The following is a 26,688-nucleotide window of genomic DNA, read 5'->3' as shown; positions in this document are numbered from 1 at the left end:
GTAAAAACGGCCCCCGCAGAGGATACTGCGGCGTTCAACGCTCTAATTGAAAGGGCAGCGTTGAACCATGATGTGGTCATGCATGCAGACCCAGTTGAGGAGGACTTTCTGTTTGATACCTTCTCTACGTCTGACAGATCAGTGAAGACGCTGCCGATGCTGAAGGGTGTCCTTAAGCACGCCAATGACATTTTCAAAGACACAACCAGAGCAAGGGTGGTGAACCCACGTATTGAAAAGATATACAGGCCTGCTCCTGTGGACCCTACGTATATAAGGGGTCAATTGCCATTGGACTCTTTGATGGTCTCCAATGCCCGGAAGAGGGCGAACTCACAAACAAGTGGTGATGCTCCTCCCCCAGACAAAGAATCTAAAGTATTAGAAGCCTCTGGGGAAAGCGTTGCTGCGCAGGCAGCGAATATTTGGAGAATAGCCAATACACAAGCTCTACTGGCTAGATACGATAGGGCTCACTATGATACACTAGAGCAATTGTTTCAAAACTTGCCTGATGCATTTAGAGAGGGGGCGGAAATGTTGATTCAGGAAGGGAAACTGATATCCAACGCTTCTATCAAGTGTGCCCTAGATTCAGCAGACACTGCAGCCAGGGCCATTAACACTAGTGGGATGCTCAGGAGGCAGGCATGGTTACGAATTTCAGGGTTTAAGCCAGAAATACAAACAAGTTTGCTCAATCACCCCGTTAACCCAGATTTCCTGTTTGGGCCTGACGTTGACACGATTCTTGAAAAGATCAAGAAGGACACCGAGACGGCGAAGTCTATGGGGGCCTTGCAGTCTCAACAGTTCAAAGGGGGTTCTTTTCGTCGCTCAGGTGGTAAAGGGCCGTCAAGGGGGCAAACATCTCAGCAAACACAATACAATGAAGGTGGTGCACAGACCACCTTTAACAAAACCAATAGAGGTGGATACCTTGGTAACAGCACCAAAGGCAGAGGACGTGGAAATAATAACACCAGGTCCTCCGCAAATACCAAACGGTGACGTCTTGTCACTGCCCCCGGACCATATAACACCGGTCGGGGGACGACTTCAGCAGTTCCTGACAGTCTGGGAAGGCATTACCACAGACAGGTGGGTGAGGCAACTTATCCAGTACGGGTATTGTTTAGAACTGACATCCACTCCACCCAACATACCACCAAGACACCATCCTATGTCTGAAGAGCACTTAACCTTATTACAGCAAGAAGTGGCCAGCATGCTGCAAAAAGGGGCCATAGAACTGGTGCCTCTAGAGGAGCACGGAACAGGGGTGTACTCTCTCTATTTCTTGGTCCCAAAGGACGGGTCTCTCAGACCCATTCTGGATCTGAGACCCTTGAACCTATACATCCTTTCAGAACATTTCCACATGCTGACTCTGCAGCAGGTCCTGCCATTGCTCAGTCAGGGGGATTTCCTGGCAACTCTGGATCTGAAGGATGCATATTTCCATATACCCATACATCAGGCACACAGGAAATACCTCAGGTTCACTATACAAAACAAGCATTACCAGTTCAAGGTGCTACCCTTTGGAGTGACCACTGCTCCCAGAGTGTTCACCAAGTGCTTGGCGACAGTGCTTGGCGACAGTGGCGGCTTACCTTCGGAGACAACCTTTTCATGTCTACCCTTACCTGGACGACTGGCTTGTGCAAGCAAAGTCGGCCCAGCAGTGCGCCAGCCACGTGTCCCACACAATACATCTTCTGCACAGTTTGGGATTTTCTCTGAACTATCCCAAGTCGCATCTTCAACCCGCTCAAGTACAGCAATACTTGGGAGCGACGTTGGACACTGTGACAGCTACAGCCCAGCCGAACTCAGTGCGAATCGACAGCATGCAACTGCTGATTCGCAAATTCAGACCACAACACTCACTACAGGCGCGAGTGTTTCTGCAGTTGATAGGCATGATGGCCTCCTGCATATTCATAGTCCTGCACGAGAGACTGCACATGCGTCCGCTCCAAGAGTGTTTAGCACGGCAGTGGAATCAGGCTCAAGGACAATTGAAAGACCTAGTGTTGGTGACCGGTCGTGTACAACTCTCTGCATTGGTGGAATCCACGCAACCTTTGCAAGGGACGACCGTTCCAAGAGCCTGTACCACAAATAGTGCTCACGACGGACGCATCCCTCCTGGGGTGGGGGGCGCATCTCCTTCATTATACAGTGCAGGGACTATGGTCGGATCAACAGAAGAAGATGCACATCAATCTGCTGGAATTGATGGCAATCTTCATGGCACTGAAGGCTTTCAAGATACATCTGTGCGGCAAGGTCGTGTTGATCCGGACGGACAACATGACGGCCATGTATTACATTCAGAAGCAGGGAGGTACTCACTCTCCACAGTTGTCTCACTTGGCACAGAGCATGTAAAAGTGGGCCATTCAGAGGAACGTTTTCCTCATGGCGAAGCACCTCACAGGCCAGGACAACCAGATGGCGGATCTGCTCAGCAGGCACAGCCATCAGGTGCACAAGTGGGAGATTCATCCTTCGGTGCTGCAACCGTACTTCCAGCAGTGGGGACATCCAGAAATCTACCTGTTCGCCACAAACGAGAACGCAAAATGCCCAAACTTCGCCGCCAGGTTCCCACACCCACGGTCTCAGGGCAATGCGATATGGATGAACTGGTCAGGCAGATTTGCGTACGCTTTTCCGCTGGCCCCACTCATACCTCTGGTGGCACGGAAACTCAGACAGCACTCGATGACTCTCATCCTGGTTGCTCCAACGTGGGCGAGGGAAGCATGGTAAACCACGTTCCTAGAACTTTCCGTGGTGCCTTATCAAAGACTGCGTCTTACACCCAGTCTTCTCACTCAGAGCCATGGCGAGGTTCAGCACCCAAATCCGCAACAGTTAAACCTTGCGATATGGCTCCTGAAGTCATAGAATTTGGGTATCTGAATCTGCCTCCTGATTGTATGCACATCATTAAGGAGGCGAGACGGCCTACCACTAGGGCCTGCTATGCTGCCAAATGGAAACGCTTTGTCATTTACTGTTCCAACCATGACATAAACCCGCTGGATGCATCAACACAGAACATTATTTGTTACCTGCTACATTTATACAGATGCAATCTGGCATACAGTTCTATACGTATTCATTTGGCGGCAATGGCGGCTTACTTACAGAACAGGCAATGCCTTTCACTGTTCAGAGTGCCAGCCTTAAAGGCTTTTATGGAGGGACTCGAACGAGTCATTCCACCCAGAAGACCACCTTCACCGGTCTGGAATCTTAATATAGTCTTGACCAGACTGATGGGACCTCCTTTCGAACCTCTCCACTCTTGTGAGATACAGTTCCTAACTTGGAAGGTTGCATTCTTAGTAGCGATCACGTCGCTGAGACTGGTTAGCGAGCTGCAAGCCCTAACCATTCAAGAACCTTTTATTCAGGTTCACGCAAATAGGGTGGTACTATGCACTAACCCTAAATTCATGTCCAAGGTAGTTTCTCAGTTCCACATTAATCAAACTATTGAACTGCCAGTTTTCCTCCCTAATCCAGACTCAGTGGCAGAAAGATCACTGCACACATTAGACGTCAAACGAGCTCTCCTGTACTATATAGACAGGACGAAGGATTTCAGGAAGACTAAACAACTCTTTGTCGCTTTTTCACCACAGCACAAGGGCAAACCCATTTCCAAATCAGGTATAGCCAGATGGATTGTTAAGTGTATTCAGATTTGTTCTCAGAAGGTTAAACGCACACTAACAGTCCCCCCAAGAGCGCATTCCACACCCAAGCTAGGGGCATCCATGGCTTTCCTGGGTAACAAACCATTAGAGGACATATGTAGAGCAGCCACATGGAATAACATACATGCATTCACCAAACACTACTGTGTTGATGTACATTCCAAGCAGCAAGCTGCTGTAGGACAGGCTGTTCTAAGGTCCCTATTTCAGGCTGCTGCAGCTGGCTCAGGCAACCACCGCTAGGGGAGAAACTGCTATTGATTCTATGCACAAGATATGAATTTAGCGGCCCACATGCCTCGAACGGAATATGCTACTTACCAGTATGCATCTGTTCTTGGCATGTAGGGCCGCTAACATTCATATCGCCCGCCCATCCTCCCCGGTGCCTGTCGCAGCTGTGGCAGTCAGAATTATTTGTAAGCATGGTCATCAAGTATTGTATTGGACTCCATCCCTGCCACAATGGCGAAAAACAATCTCAGGATGGAGAGGGTGCCCATGCGCACTGTAGTCCAGGGGAGGAGCCACCTATCTTGTGATACTTCGAAGACTCTTCCAGGACAACAAGGTGCAATCATCCGGACCCAACACTAGGCGGCGATCTATGCACAAGATATGAATGTTAGCGGCCCTACATGCCAAGAACAGATGCATACTGGTAAGTAGCATATTCCTTACCCGACTCTGGGAGACCCCCTGAGTCTACCCCCTGAACCTTAACTCTGCCAGCCGAGTACTTACCTAAAGACACATAACTTGATGTTGGAGGCATATGGGCTTCAGACAACACACTTTGCATTAGATCACCATCTGGTGGTGGGCCCGGATGATTACACTTTGTTTTTGTATAGAAAGAGTCTTTTGTCTGTTGGATGACTCCTCCCTTAGTCCGTAGTGCGCATGGGCATCCACTCCATCTCCAGATTGTTTTTTACGCCATCAGGCTCGGATGTGTTTATCGTCTGTCCCGTTACCGATTGCCTTTTGAAATCACATGTCAACAGCTTATCTTCGATATCGTCCTAGATCCAGATTTCCAGTCCTGAGTCGAAGAACTCTGCAAATTCTCGTTTCCGGCGCTCGTCTGGGGGCGTCCGGCCCAACTGCGCCTCGAGGCCTCTAGCTAATGGAAAGGACACCTTTCAAGAAATGCAAGTGTGGACTCAAATTCCCCCACACTGAGCTACATGAGGTGTGCAATCTGTGCTTGTCCCCAGAGCACGAGAGCTGAGATTGCTACGCCTGCTCCTCGTTCCGGTCCAAAAAGACCATAAGAGATCGTCGAGCTGTAAGAGCAATGGAGAAGTCCTCATCATCGACACCTGATCTCATTATAGATGAAGCTCCAATCGATCTGGAATCCGAAGAACAACACGAAGATGTCGCCTCCGAAGCAGAAGATCCAGCTTCAGGAGCCAAGCCACAATCGGAAGATGATGATCTTCTGCCAGCTGGGCGGCAGGGTGTGAGTAAGATAGTCGACCCTCATCATACCCCCACACCAGACCAGGCTTCGGTTCCACCCCCACCTTCGGGTCCGGGTACACACCGACCAAAGACTTCAGAAGCCCCGCCTTCGGGCCCGGAGATGAAGAACATCAAAAAGCCTCTAGGCGGCTCGGGCTCGAGTCAGCCTATCTGTCTCAACAAACCAAAAATAATTTCGGCACCCAGACAACCCTTGGTGCCGAGATCGGTAGAGCTGAAGACAAGCTCCATACCGAAAATTATCCACCCGAAACAAACTTCGGTACCAAGGGAAGTTGATCCGAAACCAAGTTCGGCACCAAAACCCAAATCGGCGCCTAAACCTGTCGACCCGAGACCGAAGATTCCGGATCCGAAAAAATCAGATCCTACCAAAAAAGATCCTAATGTTAAGCCTTCGGAACCTAAACCTACGCCGAAGGCTATAATAGACAATGTTAAACCTTCTAAACACCAAGATAAGTCGGTGCAGAAGAAGGATATTTCTAAAGAAGAGCATTGTAAACAAGATGCAAGAAAAAAGACTTTTCTTATCAATCCGAAAACTGGACATATCACTACACTGCCTGAGAATAGGAAACTGGACCCTCCCAGGTTACCTCCAGTTCCTCTTTAAAAAAAAATGCTCAGACTTCTCTAATGAGTATGCCTTCTCCAGAACCTGTGACAGAACAGATTCACGTTTCCCCTTCACGCTCACCATCTTCCATGCACAGCTTTGTACCCGTGATGATGATGACAATTATTTAGAGGAGATACAAGATTATCAACCAGATGATATTACTGGTCCATCAGATGATCCCTGGGACGATTATAACGCACCAGATGCTCCAGATCTTCCTCAAGATGAGGCCTACCCCTCTAGGCCATCTCCTCCAGATGACACAATAGGGTTTGCACAACTTATTCATAGGGCAGCCTCTTTTAAATGGTGTAGATGTGCTCACTGATTCAGTAGAGGATTTTCTCATGGATACATTGCTTCCATCACACAAAACTACAACCATATTACCAATACTTAAAGGGGTAGTAAAACATGCACCAGAGGTGTTCAAAGACTCTGTTAGGGCAAGAGTAATTAACCCAAGGTTAGAAAAGAAATATAAAGCAGCTCCATCTGACCCAGCATACATCAAGGGCCAGTTGCCATTAGACTCGTTAGTAGTTTCAAATGCCAGAAAAAGAGCAAACTCAGACAACAGGGGATGCTCCACCCCCTGGTAAAGAGTCTAAGCTTTTAGATGCTTCTGGAAAGCGCACCATCTCACAAGCAGCCAATGTTTGGAGAATTGCTAATACACAAGCGTCATTAGCAAGATAGGTTCGTGCCCACTACGATGAGCTAGAATCACTCATGCAACATCTGCCAGATAAGTATCGAAACAGAGCTGCTGATATAATAAAAGAAGGTAAAGTCATTGGTAATACCTCAATACGATGTGCTTTAGATACTGCAGACACAGCCTCAAGAACAGTAAACACAGGTGTGCTTTTAAGAAGACATGCCTGGTTAAGGAGTTCTGGTTTCAAACCAGAGGTACAAGCCAGCATACTCAATCAACCCTTTGACCAGCAACACTGGTTTGGTCCCACTGTTGATAATGCCTTAGAAAAAATGAAAAAAGCCATGGATACTGCAAAATCCATGGGAGCTTTACAAACGCAAACTCCCAGAGGGTCCTTTCGTCGCTCCTCGTATAGAGGCGCATCCAAGAGTTTTCAAACAGATACCACGTCTTCTTCCTACAAGGCACCCACCCAATCCTCAACCAATAGAGGATATTATAGAGGAGGAAATAGGGGTAACAATCCTAGAGGTAGGGGCAGAGGCAACAACAACCGCTCTGCCTCCACTCCTAAACAGTGACTTCCCTCCACTCCCTCCCGATCATTCCACTCCTGTCGGGGGAGACTACAACAGTTCCTACCTGTCTGGCATTCCATCACCACAGACAGGTGGGTGAGACAAATAATTCTGTCAGGGTATTGTCTAGAGCTCACGTCCACGCCTCCAACAATACCACCCAGACAGCGTCCCATGTCAGAAGAACATCTCATACCCCCAAGAGAAGAAGTACAATCTCTGCTGCAAAAGAATGCAATAGAATGAGCCCCAAGACAACATCAAAACACAGGGGTGTATCCGCTATATTTTCTCATACCCAAGAGGGACGAAACACTCAGACCTATCCTAGATCTAAGGACGTTAAACCTGTACATACAATCGGACCACTTTCATATGGCCACACTACAACAAGTTCTACCGTTACTAAGGAAAGGATACTTCCTTGCCACACTAGATTCCAAGGACGCCTACTTCCACATTCCCATTCATCAATCCCACAAAGTATGGTTTGTACTAGGTCAGCATTATCAATTCAAAGTGCTTCCCTTCGGAGTAACTACAGCACCACGAATGTTCACAAAGTGTCTAGCTGTGGTGGCAGCACGCTTGAGAAGAAAAAGCATTCATGTCTTTCCATACCCAGACTGGTTAATAAAATCCAAGTCATACAGCCAATGTGTACTGCACACGCATCAGATAGTATACTTGTTGCACAAGTTGGGGTTCACAATAAATAAAAAAAAGACACATCTTCAGCCATCCCTATCTCAGCAGTATCTAGAGGCAGCAATAGATACATGCAAAGCAATAGCGTGTCCCAACCCAACAAGCAGGGGCGGATTGGCAAGGCGGGCATTCGGGCATGGGCCGAAGGGCCGGTGCCTCAGTGCCCTCTGTGGGCCGTTTTTTTTCTCTCCTGTCCCAGTCCACAGAGAGTGGACTTAGAAAGGGGAGAAAAAAAAACGGCCCACAGAGTGCACGGAGACAGAGACAGAGAAAATGAAAGCAGCCTCGCTGTGCGGCCAGACAGCGATTGTCAGCTGTGGCCTCTCCTTCACCCCTACCCTGCCAAGCAATCAAGCTGAGGCTGGGCAGGGGTGATTGTTTGCAATAATCGGCCTCCCTGGGGGCCAGGTGTTTCTCAGGCCTTTGAGCCATTTTCACCTCGGCCCCCTGGCGCCCATGCAGCCCAGAAACGGTGTTAGTCTTAACACCTCGCCCACAGCCCTTCACATTCAGGCATAATGGGCGAGGAAGAATGGGTCTTGCTGTGGGGGCCTGGTGATGATTGGATTTTTTTTGTTTTATTTATTTATTTATGCGATTTTATATAGCGCGGATTTTACCCGAAGGTGTCAGAGCGCTTCACACTAGGAACAGCAATAATACATTAGGAGAAAAGTATAAGTGGACAAATTACAAAAGCAAACGTTAAGTTACATGAATCAAAAGTGACAATAGTGAGCAACCAAAATACAAGAGGAGCAAACGATACATTACAGGAGGAAAAAGTGATATGTGTGCAGGTTACAAAAGCGTACAAAATACAAGTAGAGGTATAATACTGCAATTAATGGCAGACACTCCAGCACAAGAACAAACGTTACGTAGGCAATGGTGGCACTTGTGCAAGTATCTAAAGCAAACAAAAGTGAGAGGTAGCAAACAGTGTGTTACAAGAGAAAAGTGACGTGTGCAAGTTACAAAAGGGTACCATAGACAGGTACAAGGGTAATACTACAGTAAATGGTAAATACTTAAACTGCCAGAACACACTGGGAAGGCCCTTCCCATGCACCAGCTTCACCTCAGCCTCCCCCCTGGCTACCTCGCTACCTTGGATGACCCAGAAAGCTGTGTTTTGTGCTCTCCTGCCAGGACATTTTCCCAAGGCCTGGAGGGTTGATTAATTTACTAATTGCAGGGGCCTTACCTCTGTTCATGTGCTCCTGAGCTGAAGGTCTGGGGAGGGCTAAGTAGGTTAGTAATAGCAGGGGCTTTGCTGCTTTTCAGGTGCTCCTGTGCTGGAGGGCTGGAATACTTTTGTGACAAAAAGGGGCCTTGCTATTTTTTTTAGCTGCTCAGCATGTAGCACCTTGGCCCTGTGTCCTGTGCAAGAACAGTATCCTCCCACTTTCATTCCTTGTCTGTGCAAATGGTGTTTCATGAAAGGGCATGCCCCTTGAATGTGGGCCACGCCCCTAAATATGGGCCACGCCTCTTGAATGTGGGCTACTTTTTTTGTCAGTGCCCGGGCCGAATTGTGATCCCAATCCGACCCTGCCAACAAGGATACACAATATGCGAAATCTGATCAAAAGATTTCAGCCACAACACTCACTACCAGCTCGAGTGTTCATGCAACTAATAGGAAGGATGGCATCTTGCATTTTCATATTGCCTTATGCAAGACTACAAATGCGCCTCATACAAGAATGCTTAGCAAAGCAGTGGAATCGGGCTCAACAACAAATAACAGATCTGGTGGTGGTAGATGACCGGACATATCCCTCTCTGCAATGGTGGAACACCATGTAGGAGAGTAGGGTCTGCAATCCTTTGGTCACCCCAGATTGTTGCTTTTTGCTTCACTGGTTTACAACTTTCCCTGGCTGTGGGCCTGCTAATCAGACCCACAGCGTAGCTGTTCTCTCTCTAAATTGACACACATGTACTTTAGGTGCATTTACCGATTGGTATTGGGGTCACTCTTGTAAGTCCTTGTACAGTGTACCATAGGTACCCAGGGCATAAGTGTACCCAAGGCCTACCAGGGGCTGTAGCATGTATTATGCCACCCCTGGCTGGCCATCTAAACAGACACAACTGGCTGGTAACACAGCTGGGGCAAGGTGGTGTAATCACACTTTGCTTTAGATATAGTATACATATATCTAACCCAAAATGGGCACACATACTCCTATAAGTTACTCCTATGGCAGGCCTTATCAATCCTGAAGGCAGAGTGCTTTGAATTATGGGAGATGGTGCTCTAGCATGAGCTGAGCCTGTCTGCAGCTTTCGGAACCATGTCCTTGTAGCTGTTCCATGATAACGCTATACCATATACTTTTAAGTGCATTATAATCCTCACGGTTATTGCTAACTTTGGCATAGCATTATCAAAACATGTCGTGTAAGGTGTCATACGCGTTGGAATACTACCCCCTCGCCAGTTCTGGCAATGGGGGTAGCATTCCACCCTTCTAGAGGGATAAGACATGTATGTAACTAGAACCCCGGTTAAAGTTACCCGAGCCTCCGCATCACAAAATGGATGCTGCCACCACAGACACAAGTCTAACCTCCTGCTGCTGGGAGTCCTTCCAGCAACCGAGGCCTGGACAAAGGATTTCCTGCCTGTGGAGGTGCTAGCACCACCCCTGACAGGACTTTGTGTCTCCAGATAGGCAGTGCTGAAAGGAATGAGACATGCCCTGGGCACACAAGGTGTCCCTGTGCATACCCCGGTTCAAACCAGTTGCTGGGGCACTCCAGCCCCAGCGCGAAACCGGACAAAGGATAGGGGGTGTAACCACCCCTCTTCCTGGTCCCACCCATGGGAGGGACCTAGTCACTAGTACAGCCCCCTTTAGCAGAATAAAGGTAGGAGCTGGTCCCATTCCAGATTAGATTATCTTGAACAACTTAACAAGAAGAAACTCTGGACTTCGACGTTCTGCTACACAGAAGACTGAAGAAATCTCCATTGTGGCCAAGGAGTGACCGCCCTGCACAAGCAGGCACCATCAAGGGCCCTAGCGGTTAACTTTGTCGTCCTTCCTGGTGGAACCAGACTTCAGAGCCCGACGAGACCCGGACTTCCAGACCTCTCCGACCTCAACTCACATCTGCAGCACAGCTGAGATCCGTGGGTGCGACGAGACACGTGGGACCGGCCATCGTGAAGAAACTACACTTCGCTTCCAGCACGACCTCTGAGGCACCCTCGAGAAAGTGCTTTATGGATTGAGCAGCCCCAGCCCCGAGCAGCTCCTGCACCAAAGGCCAGCCCTCCAGCATCCACGAGATCTGCGTGGGGCCCTTTTGCTTGATTGCTGCTCGACGCATTGTCTGGTCACTTGCCGGCTGGCTAGTGGCCTCCTAGACGACGATCCTTGAAATCTACACCGCTGGTCTGGTTGCTCCAGACTGGCCCTTGCTTCCTTCCAAACGAGAAGCATCCCGGACCCTCCTGGTCCGCACCAGACGCCATCTTCACTCACCCCGTGGGTTGCCTTTGCCAAGGCCTGTAGACTCCGATCCCGGAACCAACACCGCCGACAGCGAGAGCCTGCGTGGGACAGCTCGTGCCTCCATCCTGGTCGTCGAAGACACCTCCTGGTTCACGTGGCTGCAGAGTCAAGCGTCACCTCTTCACCTTCTCGCGACGACGTCACCTGGTTCCTTCCTGGTTCCACTCCGGTCACTGGCTAGTGACTGTGAACATTGTCCCCTCTGCTTTCAGGTCTCCATCTTCCTTGATCCACCCTTGGATCACTCCGGACATCTTCCTCCTGGTCGCCTGCAGCATCTTTCTCCAAGGCTCCATTGACTTCAACGCGGAAACCCGACACACTTTCACACCTATGCACCCGCAGCCCGTGGGTGAGGTAACAAGAGCATTTCGGTGCTCATAGGTAGATTGACTCTCCTAGTGTCCAGGTATCCTGTACTTTCAGTCTCAACCAGTCGGAACTGTCTTTACTTACCTATTTCGTAATTTGTTCATGCCTGTTGACTTTGCATTGGAACCCGCATGTGTGTTCTAACACTGCACACGTGTCCCGTGGGCCTCCTGCTCCTTACCTAAGGTTAGGGTAGTGTAGCCCCAACGATTCTACAGCCTCTGGGCATCCTTATTTCTTCTATCGTTCTACTTATACCATTTACTTAGTATATGGTTTGCCGTGCCCCTAGGGCACCATTGTAATTTGTGCGACTTATTGTATTTTTCTGAAGAGTATTGTTATGTGCTTAGCCCTCTGATCTCATTAAGAGTTCAGAGGTGTTTTGTTAGTAATAAATATCTTGTTTATTTTCATAACAACCTGTGTGGTGTCCTTTCATCTGGTATTAAAGGGGTTATATGTGGTAAAACAGCTGGCTTCACATGCCAAAAGAGTTTAGCCTAAGACTGCTATGTCCATGCTACTATTAGGATAGCTGATCTATAAGGTTGACTTACAACCAATCACCATAAGGGTTGTTTGGACTGATACAAGGTGATTACTAGAACTAGTGAGCATCATATATCAGGCCAACTTCTCACACACCAAAAATCTTTCCAAGGGCCTTCAGTTTATAGAACCTGTTCCACATATAATACGAACTACAGACTCATCTCTCACGGGATGGGCAGCACATTTAACAACGCAAACAGTACAAGGTACATGGACAATGCAACAAAAGCAACTCCACATAAATCATCTGGAGTTACTAGCGATTTTTCTAGCTTTAAAATCTTTTCAGCATTACCTGTCAAGCAAGGCTGTACTAGTCCGGACGGACAACATGACAGCGATGTACTACATTCAAAACCAAGGAGGAACACACTCCCTACAGCTATCCCAGCTGGCGCAGAGCATATGGAGGTGGGCTATTCCTCACAACATTTTTCTGTTAGCAGCGCATCTACCAGGAGTTCACAATCAAGTGGCAGATCTGTTGAGTCGTCAAAGACAACAGATACACGAATGGGAACTTCATTATCAAGTTCTTCAACCATTCTTTTAAAATTGGGGACAACCCAGATCTGTTTGCGTCTCACCAAAATTCCAAATGCTCAAGCTTCGCCGCCAGATACCCACACCCATAGTCCAAAGGCAATGCAGTATGGATGAATTGGTCGAACAGGTTTGCATACGCTTTTCCGCCTCTCCCACTAATTCCATTAGTGGTACGCAAGCTACAGCAACATTCTCTAACGTTGATTCTCATAGCACTGTGTGCAAAACAGCCATGGAACACCACGCTACTAGAGCTCTCAGTAGTACCACATCACAAACTAAAACTCTCCCCACATCTGCTAACACAGAACCATGAAGAGATCATGCATCCAGACCCAATGCAGCTCAATCTAGCGATTTGTCTCCTGTGGTCTTAGAATTTGGATATCTAAACTTGCCTAATGAATGCATGGATGTTATATAGGAAGCAAGACGACCTACAACTAGAGCATGTTATGCAGCAAAGTGGAAGCGGTTTGTTGTGCATTGCTCTAATAACATCAACCCTCTGGATGTTTCTATACAGAACATCATATGTTACCTCTTACATCTGCATAGAGCTAGCTTAGCATACTCCTCAATTAGGTTACATCTTGCAGCTATAGCAGCATATCTCCAAAACAGACAACATTTGTCTTTAGTTAGAGTTCCTGCAATACAAGCTTTCATGACTTAAAAGAATAATTCCTCCAAGAATACCACCATCTCCAGTGTGGAATTTAAATATTGTTCTCACCAGGCTTATGGGTCCTCCTTTCGAACCATTACATAAGTGTGAATTACAATTCCTTACATGGAAATTCGCTTTTCTAGTAGCTGTTACCTCTCTTAAGAGAGTAAGTGAGATACAAGCATTAACAATTCAAGAATCATTTATACAACTACACCATAATAAAGTAGTTCTTAAAACAAATCCAAAGTTTCTGCCAAAAGTCATTTCACCGTTCCATCTTAATCAGTCTATTGAGTTACCAGTATTTTTCCCTCAACCACAAATGGTTGCTGAAAGAGCGCTACATATGTTAGATGTTAAAAGAGCGCTTCTGTACTACATCAATAGGACCAAACCATTTTGTAAAACTAAAGTTGTTTGTGTCCTTCTCTCCTCCACATAAGGGCAATCCCAACTAAAGACCAGGCATTGTTAGATTGATTGTTAAGTGCATTCAAATTTGTTACCAAAAAGCAAAACGCACTTTATCTATTCCCCCAAGGGCTCATTCTACCCGCAAGTTAGAAGCATCTATGGCATTCCTAGGAAATCTACCATTTAGATGACATATGCAAAGCAGCTACATGGTCTACTCCGCACACATTTACAAAACACTACTGTGTAGATGTTCAGGCAAAACAACAAGCAAGTGTGGGCCAGGCTGTACTTTAGACATTATTTCAAACTACTGCAGCAGATACGGGTGGTCACCGCTAAGGGAGAAACTGCTGTACAATCTATGCAAAGTGTGTGGTCTGCAGCCCATACGCCTCGAACAGAAAATGCTACTTACCAGTATGCATCTGTTCTTGGCATGTAGGGCTGCAGAACCACACACGCCCACCCGCCTCCCCGGCTACCTATATCTGCTCCAGTATTATCTTATTTAGATACACAACACATGGTCATCTTTATCTATACTAGTACAACTCCATCATCTGCCCTACATGGCGAAAACAATCTGGAGATGGAGTGGATGCCCATGCGCACTATGGACTAAGGGAGGAGTCACCCAACAGACAAAGACTCTTCCTATACAAAATCAAAGTGTAATCATCCGGGCACACCACCAGATGGTGATCTAATGCAAAGTGTGTGGTTCTGCAGCCCTGCATGCCAAGAACAGATGCATACTGGTAAGTAGCATTTTCCTTTCACCATAGGGTAATATTGGCTGGGGTTCACTCAGAAATTCTTGTGTCGAGTTTTGCAACTTTAAAATATTCCTCAAAAATCATCCGATCAACGAAAACACTCACCTGTGACCAGGAGAGATCCCAGTGCTGGATCTTTGTGCCCAGCACTGACCCTAAAAAGTAATTACAACTGTGATTTTCCGATAACTCGATTTCCTCCGATAGGATAACTTTGCCTGGTTTTTGCCAGAAATTCTTCTAAGTGTTGATTTTCAAAACTTGCAAATATTCCTTAAAAATCGCCCGTGTAACAAAAACGATTTCTTTCAAGTGTTTACAAGAAATGCACCAGGGCTGAATCCAGGATCCATCCCTGAGTAAGAAAAACATTAATAAAGTGATTTTATTGCATTTACTTAACTTCCCATTGAGCTCAATGTTATATTGTGTTTAACTTGTGTTGCATATTGCAACAACTGTAACGATTGCATTTAAGTCAACTGCTATTTGAAAGTATTCAGTTGCAACATCTCAATATGAGAAAGTATTTCTGATCCCTACTGTGGTTCTAAAATAAAGTAACTATACATTTTGATACAAAACAATTGGCCTGAGTCAGTCCTTGAGTGTGTGAAACCTTTTGCTGACTGAGTGTGTACAACAAATGCTTTACAATGTCCTCTGATACTGCCTTACTGCTCGACCAAGCTACCACTTTGGAGAGTAACGGTATATCTAACTTAAGCCACTGCCAAACCTCTGGGGACTGCGGACTCTGTACACACTGTACCTTACTTTGGAACAGTATATACAGAGCCACTTTCTCAGTCGCACAACCACACCATATAATACTCCTTTTCCTCACAAACATCTATTCAAAATGTGAGGAACCTGCGTCTTGAAGAATCCATGAGTAAAACAAGATAGTTCTCTCAGTAACGCTCTTCCTCTTAGAAGACTATCTAGCCACAGATTTCTCACTGACCTGCCCATCCTCCTGTTCTGTGATTGTACTCTACCTCTTAAGAGCTTAAGTCTAGGAATCTGCACACTGATGTACGGATTTGATTTTGGGACTTCACGTGTGGCAGAGAGAACACACTCAAAAGAAACTAATGGCTGCACACTGGAGTGGCGCCTTTATAGTAGTAGAACAAAGCTTTATTTCGATATAAAATATCTTAAAAAGCACATCACAATTAAAAAGTACATGTCCTTCCAAAAGTAAAAAAAAGTTTAGAGCTAACAATCAATTATACAGTGCAATAATTAAAAGGGATATTAAACCATTAATCAGCTTTGAAAAGTTTTTCTGTACAACAGATATCATTAAAATACATTGGTTAAAAATATAGGAAAAAGTCTAAAAGCAGTGACATCTTTACCGTGGAATATCAATACAGAATCATCATAAGGCTTTTGATCTGATCAGCCAGGCCCAGCTTAGGTATTTGGCCACCCCACAGGCTAACATAGTGTTTGGCTCCGTTTGAAGGTCTTAACCATTTTTCTCTTGGTCTGGAGTAAGCTTTCAATCAATCAATCAATCCATCTCGGCATTTGTATAGCGCGCTACTCACCCGGGAGGGTCTCAAGGCGCTGGGGGAGAGGGTTGCGTCACTGCTCGAACAGCCAGGTCTTGAGCTGCTTCCTGAAGGAGAGGTGGTCCTGGGTCAGCCGAAGGTGGATGGGGAGGGAGTTCCAAGTCTTGGCTGCAAGGTAGGAGAAGGATCTTCCTCCGGCAGTGGCTCGGCGGATGCGTGGTACGGAGGCGAGAGCGTGGCTGGTTGAGCGTAGCTGGCGGGTGGGCGTGTAGAAGGTCAGGCGGTCGTTGAGGTGCTTTGGGCCCAGGTTGTGTAGAGCCTTGTATGCATGGGTGAGGAGCCTGAACGTGATTCTCTTGCTGATGGGGAGCCAGTGCAGGTCTCAGGTGTCCGGAGATGTGGCTGTGTCGTGGGATGTCCAGGATGAGTCGTGCGGAGGCGTTCTGGAAGCTTTGGAGTCTTTTTTGAAGTTTGGCTGTGGTTCCGGTGTGGGGGGTGTTCCCGTAGTCCAGTCGGCTGGTGACGAGTGCCTGGGTGACGGTCTTCCTGGTTTTGGTGGGGATCCATCAGAAGATTTTGCGGAGCATGCGCAGGGTGTTGAAGCACGATGAGTAGACGGCGTTGACTTGTCTGGTCATCGAGAGGGAGGAGTCCAGGATGAAGCCGAGGTTGCGTGCATGGTCCGTTGGTTTGAGAGTGGTGCCCAGGGCAGGGGGCCATCCGGAATCGTCCCAGGCGGAGGACGATGATCCCAGGATGAGGACTTCCGTCTTGTCTGAGTTCAGTTTCAGGCGGCTGTTCTTCATCCACTCGGCGACGTCTTTCATCCCCTCGTGTAGACTAGCTCTGGCGGGGTCATTGGTGAGGGAGAGGATCAGCTGGGTATCGTCGGCGTAGGAGATGATGTTGAGGTTGTGTTGGCGTGCAATGTCTGCGAGTGGGCTCATGTAGACGTTGAAGAGGGTTGGTCTGAGTGATGATCCTTGTGGTACGCTGCAGATGACTTCGGTGGCTTCGGATCTGAACGGGGGGAGGCGGACTCTCTGGGTTCTTCCAGCGAGGAACGAGATGATCCACTCCAGTGCCTTCTCTTGGATTCCGATGTTGCTGAGGCGCTGTACTAGGGTGCGGTGGCAGACAGTGTTGAACGCTGCGTAGAGGTCCAGGAGGATGAGGGCCGCTGTTTCCCCGTTGAAAAGCAGAGATCTGATGTCATCGGTGGCTGCGATCAGGGCGGTCTCGGTGCTGTGGTTGGCTCGGAAACCGGACTGTGAGGGGTCGAGGGATACGTTCGTCTCGAGGAAGGCGGCGAGCTGTCTGTTGACAGTCTTCTTGAAGACTTTGGCAGGAAAAGGGAGGAGCAATGCGGGCGGAAGTTCTTGAGGTCGGTGGGGTCCGCTGTGGGTTTTTCAGGAGGGCGCTGAGCTCGGCGTGCTTCCAGCTCTCCGGGGAGGTGGTGGTGAGGGAGGGGTTGATGATGTCCCGGAGATGGGGTGCGATGATGGCGACGGCCTTGTTGAAGACGTGGTGGGGGCAGGGGTCGGTGGGGGATCTGGAGTGGATGGAGTTCATCGTGCGGGTGGTGTCTTCGGTGCTGACCGGGGTCCAGTTGCAGAGGGTGGTGGTGGCGGGCGTTGGTTCGGTGGTTGGGTGCGTGGTCTGTGCGCCGAAGTTGTTGTGTATGTCGGCGGTCTTGCGGTGGGAGGAGGAGGCGAGTGAGTCGCAGAGGTCTTGCGAGGGGGTGATGTTGTTGTTTCCGGCGCTGGGGTTGGAGAACTCTTTGCCGATGCTGAAGAGTTCCTTGCTGTCGTGGGTGTTGTTGTCCAGTCGTTCTTTGAGTGCTGTCTTCTTGGTGGCGCGGATCAGCTGGTGGTGCTTGCGGGTGGCGTGCTTGAGGGCGGTCCTGTTGTCTGTGGTCTGGTCGTGACGCCAGGCTTTCTCGAGGGTGCGGCAGTTCATCTTGGAGTCCTTGAGTTCGTTGGTGAACCAGGGGGTTTTCTTGCAGCAGAGTCTGCTGGGAGGGTTCTTTAGTGGTGCGAGGTCATCGGCGCAGGTGGTCAGCCACTGTGTGAGGTTGCTGGCTGCTTCGTTGGGGTCCGTTGTGCTGGTGGGAGGGTTCTGGTCGAGGGAGGCGGTGAGCTGCTCGGCGGTGATCTTGCTCCAGCGAGGAACCTGTTGTGGGTGGTGGTGGGTCGTCGTTCTTCTGAAGCTGAAGTGGACGCAGCTGTGGTCAGTCCAATGAAGTCCGGTGGAGTGGCTGAAGGAGATGTGCTTGCTGGATGAGAAGACGGGTCAAGCGTGTGGCCGGCGTAGTGGGTCGGGGTGTTCACCAGTTGCTTGAGTCCGAGGTTGGCGAGGTTGTCCAGCAGGGTGGTGGTGTTGTTGTCATTGTTGTTCTCCAGGTGGAAGTTGAGGTCCCCTAGGAGGATGTAGTCAGCGGAGAGGAGGGTGTGCGGGCTGATGAAGTCTGCAATGTCTTCGCTGAATTGCGTGCGAGGTCCCGGGGGTCTGTAGATGAGAGTACCTGTGAGGGTCGTCTTGGGGTCGGTGTGTATCTGGAAGTGGAGGTGTTTGGCGGCGGTGAAGGAGTTGTCGGAGTTGGTCGAGATGCGGATAATGTTCTTGTGTACGATGTCGATGCCTCCTCCCGTCTGGTTGGCGCGGTCATTCCGGGTGATCTTGTATCCGTCCGGGATGGCAATGGCGATGTCGGGCGCTGAGGAGGCGTTCATCCAGGTTTCAGTGAGGAAGGCTATGTCTGGTGCTGTTGTGTCGAGCAGGTTCTAGAGTTCGACGGCGTGCCTGTGGACGGAGCGGGTGTTGACCAGGATGCACTTCAGGTGGTTGTTGCTGGGGCTCGGTTTGGCGGGAGCGGTGCAGGTCCGGAGGCAGGAGAACTTGCAGGCATGGCAGGGGAAGGGTCCGTGGGTGCGTTTCGGGGTGGCTCGGTAACAGGCGGGGTTTCGGCCGGCGTTGAGGGTGGTGGAGTCGTAAGTCCGTCGTGTGGGCTGGCATCTACGGGGGCTAGGGGTCATGGCGCTGGGCGCGGTCCAGGCACGGACGGGCGCAGTCGGGCTTGCCTTTGGCGCACAATCGGTGCACCCGCTGCGCGTCCACGCGGTCTCCATTTAAGGACAAGTGGGAGGGAGGAGCAGCTGGGAGGCGGGAGCGGGGAGGACACAGAGAAAAGGGGGCGGGGCCACGAGATCACGGCGGCTGGGAGCGGGGCTAACACCAGGGGAATCAGGCAATACAGGTTACAAATGCACAAATATTACAATGAGACAGCAGGGGAAACAGTGAGGCAGTACCAGGAAAACGAGCTAGGGAAAACAGGCAAAAAACGGCAGATCGTGGCAGTGAGCAGCAGCGAGGGGCACACACACAGCTGGGGGGCCGTGCGGCGCAGGGGTGTCCTGAGAACAGGTCACACTCACCTGCGTCGCGCGGTCTCCATTTAAGGACAAGTGGGAGGGAGGAGCAGCTGGGAGGCGGGAGCGGGGAGGACACGGAGAAAAAGGGGGCGGGCCGCGAGATCAGGTCGGCGGGGAGCGGGGCTAACACCAGGGGAATCGAGCAATACAGTTTACAAATGCACAAATATTACAATGAAACAGCAGGGGGAAACAGGGAGGCAGTACCAGGAAAACGAGCTAGAGAAAACAGGCAAAAAACGGCAGATCATGGCAGTGAGCAGCAGCGAGGGGCACACACACAGCTGGGGGGCCGTGCGGCGGGGGGTGTCCTGAGAACAGGTCACCTTTACATACAAAGAACAAGTGTGGAATGGTTTCAACTATCCCAGTGCTTAATGGGCAAACGTCAGGGGTTTGGTTAGGAGGTTTCCACTTATGAGTGCGCTCGTGGACCGGAAGAGTTCCCATTCTAAACTGGATGAAGAGGGCCCTGTCCCTGGGTTTCTGGATAAAATCCAGGTAAGGCTCAAAGCGGGGCACTGTCTTATGCTGACGAAACTCATCAGTCAGCCTGCCCTGATTGGGATCTCTATGAGCTTGGTTATCAACCCATGCCCAGTATAGTCTCTTGATTGTCAACTTGGACACCGGGGCCCCTAGCCCCCATGCAGGAGCTAGGCCGATGGCCAAAAAAAGTCTTTTGATGTTAGCTAGCCAGGCGATCTTGTAAGAACCCTGGAGATTCATTACTTCCTTTAGGCCATCGGCATAGCTGGATAGCTCTGGGGTACGCCAAAGGCGACCCCAGTATAAAAGGGAACGTAGGGCGACCAAATCTTTGATTGAGCGTCGGCCCAAATCGCTCAAGAGGGGTTTACTAGGTGATCCCCTGGGAAGTGAAACAAGTTCTCTGAAGAACTTATTCTCTGCTGTCACGAGGGGATCTACATTATTGAAGCCCCAAAGCTCCGCTCCATACAAAGCACTGCCTATTGCCTTTGCAGCATAGATCTCCAGGGCAGGAGCAATGGGTCTAGAGGTTGAAGCTCGATGTTCTCTCCCAATAACACCCGTAACCAGTTTATGTCTTAGAGCCATTTTTTCAATATGCGGCTGCCATTTAAGATTATTTCAATTCTGATCCCCAGATAATCGAAAACTTTTACGCGTTCCAGGGGCTCGCCTTTGAGGGTAAGAGTAGATTTGGCAGCCCTGCTGGGGTTAAAATAGAGGAGCTTCGTTAATAGGCCCGCACATCACTTCCAGAATGGTGTCCCTGTGGATCCTCACTGCGCTACATTCCTGCACACACATGTACTGCAAAAAAGTTTCTGGATCCAGTCCAGTATTCAGAAAGTACGTAATCTGCTGCTAGATAGTCTCTACCAGAAAGAACATTACCCACGGTAAGTAACTTGTTGGTCTTCATTCTACTGATAACTCAGTTGTTATGAGCTTCTTCTTTCTCGTTCATGATCAATGATATGAATCTGACAGTCCTGGCATTCATAGCAAGCTTCCAGTAGAAGGCCATAGGCTGAAAGGATCTTACTGCTAGAGTGCAAGCACTGTTGCCTCATGCGAGGCTACCTGCCTTCCATATCAATGTGCTTTGATTGCCAGCTTTTGCATGACATGTTCTCCTTTCCACAGGTGCTTACTTCACACTCTTGTTCGGAAGAAGGCTTGGAAGATGCTGCCAATGTCTTACTACAGCTATCCCGCGGAGACCCGACAACACGGGACACTGTCTTAAAACTGCTTCTGAGTGGCGGCCGGCACCTAGGCTACACACTTTGCAAACAGATAGGTAAGCAGATGGCTGCCTCCAGCACTCATTGCACCCTTCCATGTTGGTGCCTCCAGCTCTTACTTTCTTTACCTATATATTCAAAGTTATTCCTCACTGTCTATTCACCTCTCAGAGCTGCCAGCCGTCACCTCTTTTACGATGGTAGAAGAGGTTGCAGTTCCTCATTTTGTATGCACCTACCTGTCCGAGCTGTCAGGCCTTCCATGCTAGATACCTGCATTTCTGCGATTCCTCTCTATAGGAGTCTGGATTAGTATATGGTGTATACGTATTTAAGTGAAGCACCTTGCACTAATCCAGGCAACCTTTATGGGGATTTTAGTGGTCTTTGATAATCGTAAAAATCTCTTTAGTGTTTGCTGTGGTGCGCAGCCTTCAGGCCTATCTTGCAGGTATGTTAAGCAGCTTGTTTTGCCAGTTTAACCTTATGGTGTAAGTTCAATTAAAGAGAACCACAGTGTTTATATAAAAATAGTTCTAATTATTACACAATACTGACTAACACATTGGTATATCTCCTACCCGGAGATATTAACGCACTACACCAAAATACTTGAAATGCAATAAGGTAAGTAGCACAAAATACAGTGGTGGCCAGGGGGGGACCAAACCATATACTAAAAGTGGAATGCGAACTGTAGAAGAGAACTTGACTTGGACCAGAGGAGCCGGGGACACAAGGAACCACCCAAGGTAAGTACCCAAGGGCCCCACGGATGCTGTGTCGGAATTCAGTTGCGTGACCACAGGAAGTCAGTGGAGAAGTTGCGGTTGCAGTTTTGCAGAAAAATCCTTCCCAGAAGACCCCTACAAATTCCCTTGGGTGACGGAATTTTTCGAGAGCCACCCCACCTGTGGATGCCCCGGGAGCCAGGTTATGTACACCGGGGAAGCAAGTTGCATAGGGGTGAAGAGATGTCAGAAACCTCCGTAGACTACAGTGGAAGACTTGGAAGAAAGCGCCTCTGGAGAAGAAGGTGAAGTCCGATTTTATCCAAGGATGAATTCTGGAAGTGAAAAGCCTGCAAGCAGAAGGGACCGAGTCTATGCCGCTGAGTGAACCAGGAGGCACGGAAGAGCAATGCCCGCCGATGTCGGACTGTTCAGACGAGTTGACGGTGACCTTGTTGTTGCAGCTGTGAAGACCAAGTGGCTGAGGAAGACCAGGAGCCATACAAGAGCTGTCCCACATCTGATGTCGGTGACTAGGTGGTCAGTGTCTGGCAGGGGCAACAACAAGCTTTGGTAGCTGCAACCGGCATGGAGAAGGAAGAAGGAGCAACTTTGAGACTAGCAACGTGAAAGGGACTCACCACAAGCAGGAGAGTCAGAGAAGGGTCTGAGCAAGGAGGGGAGCCTACTGGAGCAGGAGAATACCCTCCGGAAGACCCACAGGCTGAAGGCACAGGAGTCGCAAGAGTACCTCGAGCAGCTCATCCAGAATGAAGGCCAAATTTGCAGAGGATGCGGTGAGGATGCTTAGCTTGGAGGGAAGAGATGCTGGAGCTTCTTGTAGCCTGAAGATCTCTGGAGTGCAGAGCCAACAAGCCTTGGCAACGGCAAGTCAACACAGTGCACAGGGGTTTGGTTCCAGAGGTACCGACGAGGGGTACTGTCCTCAAAATTGCAGAATACAGGTCAGGCCTCGAGGTAGTCCACCACCTGTGTTACTAGGCCTTGGAAAATCTGTGGGACCACAGGAGTCTGCTTTGTTGTTATGCCTGCAGTTGCAGGAGAGTGACTCCTTCTGTCCAAGGGAGATTACTTTGGGTGTCCTTGATGCCCACAGGTCTGTCAAAGAACCTGGATGAAGCACAGACACCAAAGTAGACCTGCAGAAAAGCGAGACCAGAAGCAGCAGGAGTCTTCTTTAATGCAGTCTCGGTTCCAGGAGAAGTCCAAGCTCCCAGATGGACAAAGAGTGGCGTGGTTTCAGTCTTGAGCCTTGTCCTACCACGAATCTGAGGGCCCACCCACAGTTAAGTCCTTAAGTACCCTACGGGAAGGGTTAGTACAACTTGAGGGTTCATCCCAGAGGGGAGCATACTCCCATCTCCTTTTGTCCAGTTTCACGCCAGAGCAGAAGCCAAGGGCTCCCTGAACTGGCTCAATCGGGAGTATGCAAGGAGGGCATCAAATGTGCCCTTCAAAGCTGTCTGGTGGTGTTAGCAAGTGTCCCCCACCCCAGCCCAATACACTAAGTCCTGTCTCTAGAATTGGTCACACCTCCCTGCGACAGGAAACCTAATGTTCTTCCTTCCCCTGCTCAAGCTCAGCAGCAGGAGGGCAAAATCATGTCTGTGGTCGGCAGCAGCACTAGCTTGCTGTTAGTGGGAGTACAGGATGGGTACCCCAAGGGACCCCCTCAGTACATGGGATCATACTTCCAACACTGGAATCGGTGTTGGGGTATGATTCCAATGTGTTTGATACCAAACGTGACTGGGTTCGGTACAGCCATTATATACTTGGACATCTCGTAATGACTGATATCCACTATATGTATTAAAATGGCTGACCACACTTACAAACCTAGAGAATCAACATTGGGGTTTGTGGGGTTGTCCTGTTGATGCAGGGGCTCCCTCCCACATATAATAACAAAGCACCTTGCCCTAAGGACTGAGATGGGGTGACTTATAGGTTTGAAGTACAGTGGCCTAAGATATAAGGAAACTTATATCTGTTGTGAGCGGTGCAAACAGCAACTCACACAGGCTGCAATGGCTGGCCTGTAATCAGTTTCATTTCAGTCCTATGGGGGGCACAATACATGCTGCAGTCCATGGAAGAGCCCTGGTGTATCTATGCCCTGGGTACCTTAGTACCTTATACCAGTGTCTTACAAGGGTACACCAGTAGCCAATTGTGGATGTACAGAAGTACTTACCGTGGTCAACTTATGTAGAAAGGACAGTGACTGAGATTCTGATTAGCAGGATCTCAGTCAGACTAGGTCAAAAACATACTGACACCAAGCAAAAAGTTGGACTCCATGGAGGCAGATCCTACTTTCCTACACTCACTTTCTGTCCGCCTCCTCACTCACTCTACTTATTCATGTATCTGAAAGAAACAGTTATAGATTCCGTACCTTAGAATTACCCCCAGGTATTAGACTGGATCCGGAAAGTTTTTAGTCCGCAGTACCTCGGAGCGTCAGAAGTTGCGTGGTCTGCTCCGCGTTCGTCGTGGTTGCCTGGATGCCGTTGCGGTAGCTACTTATGCGCCGCCCAGGCGCGCTGACATCAGTTCTTTCTTTTTCCGCACCAGCCAGCGCAGATCCGGAGAGAGAAGTACCTCAGTCGGAGCAACTAGGGCCCAAATGACAGCCTACTATGCCATGCTGCAGGCTTCTTTGGCCCCTCCTCCACCTCCTGAGGCGTCCGCGGATCCCTTGCCTCGCGTGGGGCGTTCCACGGAGTCGCCTGCGGTTTCGGCTTCAGGTTTTAGGAGGTTGGTGTCGTCGAGGGGTAGTCCTTCGGGGCTCCGCTCATCGACCCGTGGCGTCCCTGCCTCGCCGCAAATCACTTTGGGGCTCCCTGTGGGGTCACAGGAGGTCGCTGTGACTAAGGGTGTGTCGCCGAGTCCCCCTCAGCCCTCTGAGCAGGCGGCTGCCTCACCAGAGGCCGCCATTAAAGAAATGGGGTAACCCAAAAGGTACTGGACCTGGGTATTGTACTAATATAAACAAACAACGGTCCGAGACCTATATATTTCCAAACAAGCAATTAATCACAACTTATTCAATTAGAAGGCGTATGTTATTTAAACAGCCCTGCTCAATCAATGAAGAACATAAAAGAGATAAGCAACAGCAACAGACTCCAAGAATATATGCAATATTTTTAATCTATTGTCATATTGAAGTATTGAAAACGAATTCACAATATTATATACATTTTATTATATACATTGCCCCGTATTAGAGCGTGCAGTAAAGCAAAAGGGTGTCAAAAGAGCGTGAAGGTGATAAGGTGAAAGGAAAGGAAATCACACAAAATTATAAAGGTAATTTCAATGATTCAAAAAACACCAGCCAATGAAAGCCGGAACAGTATATCCTGGCCACTTCAATTAGTCCGCATATAATCCCTATTATTATTCTGAGGCATAGGATGTAAAAAATGTCTGCACTATATCACAGAGGGAGATATAGTTAGTGGTCCAGGTTTTTAGTAAGTGTCGACGTTTCGACTCGTCTTGCGGTTGATTATGCCTGGGCCATGCGAGTCTTCTTCAGGACATATTGGACGGGGCAACACAGGGATCTCATTGTTGACCCCTTCTCGGGATGCAGTGGTCGTTCTTCCCACTCCAATTTGGCTCTGTCCTTATGAATCCAGAAAAATCTTATTGTCCAAGTATTCTCTTCAATGATTTGGGGTTTCCTATCCTAACTGGATGTACATGTTCCACTACATGTCTTGAAAACAGGAAGCTTATATATTAGATTCCAATCCTAAGTATTGGGCAGTTTCAATATATAGTTTTGGGTAAGGCAACTCCTCACGCAGTAAAAACCTGAATATGTCAATTCTGTAGCTCTGCCGAGGAGCTAAAAGTTGGTCACTTGCCGATATTTAGGAAAGCAGTCAGGCACCGTTAATTAATGCGGAGTTCCTTAAACTGGACACGCGTCTCTTTGGAAACCCGGGACAACTGCTCGCGGCCGAGCTGGCATAGTTTTGGCACCGGAGGCTTTCCTCCTCGGTCCCAGCTAAGCCGCGGGTGGAGGCCAGGGCCTGGGGTTCCTTCCCGAGTCCCTCTCTGTCCTCTCCATGGGCGGCTGCCCCGAGTGAGGCCGAGCCGGCGCAGTTTCTTAGCCGCACTGGCTCCTACCCCGCCCAATTGTCCGGAGGAGCACGTGGTGGTGAAGGTCGACTCTGCGCCGCCGATATACACTCTGGCACCGGTCGACGTCGAGCGGCGCCTGTGGCGGACTCCACAGCGCCGTGCCGGCGTCGGGTCCTTGACTCGTCTCCTGAGGTTCCTTCCTCTCCGGAGGTTTGCCAACTGTTGGTCTCTTCCTCTCTGGAGACGGGACGCCGCATTGTTGCCTTTTCACCGGCATCCTCCATGGATGGCTCCTCGCTGTCCCCGCGGCCAAAATCCTCGGACCCTCCTTTCCGCGGCTCGCGTTTGGTTCTTCCACCGACTACTCCGCCTTCTCCAGGGGCCCCTCAGGTTCCCCACTTGTCCGAGGATCCCCCATCATTCCGAGGCTGGCCACTTCCTCCTGCAGCTGGACTTGGGGACGGACG

The 26,688-nt window shown here is 49.2% G+C and overlaps 1 protein-coding gene across 2 annotated transcripts in view; it reads left to right on the top strand.

Moving 5' to 3' along the window:
• The window catches only part of HUWE1 (HECT, UBA and WWE domain containing E3 ubiquitin protein ligase 1), a 1,800,886-nt gene that overhangs the window by 1,586,392 nt on the left and 187,806 nt on the right, over nt 1–26,688 (top strand). For both annotated transcript variants that reach the window (XM_086940169.1, XM_086940170.1), the window contains one exon: nt 21,265–21,421. In XM_086940169.1, coding sequence (XP_086796295.1) covers nt 21,265–21,421 — 157 coding nt within the window. The remainder of the gene's footprint in view (nt 1–21,264; nt 21,422–26,688) is intronic.

The sequence above is a fragment of the Lissotriton vulgaris genome, chromosome 10 (assembly GCF_964263255.1).
Source record: "Lissotriton vulgaris chromosome 10, aLisVul1.2, whole genome shotgun sequence".
NCBI lineage: Eukaryota > Metazoa > Chordata > Amphibia > Caudata > Salamandridae > Lissotriton > Lissotriton vulgaris.
Note: the sequence above shows the minus strand (reverse complement) of the source record. Positions and strands in the feature narration are given on the sequence as shown.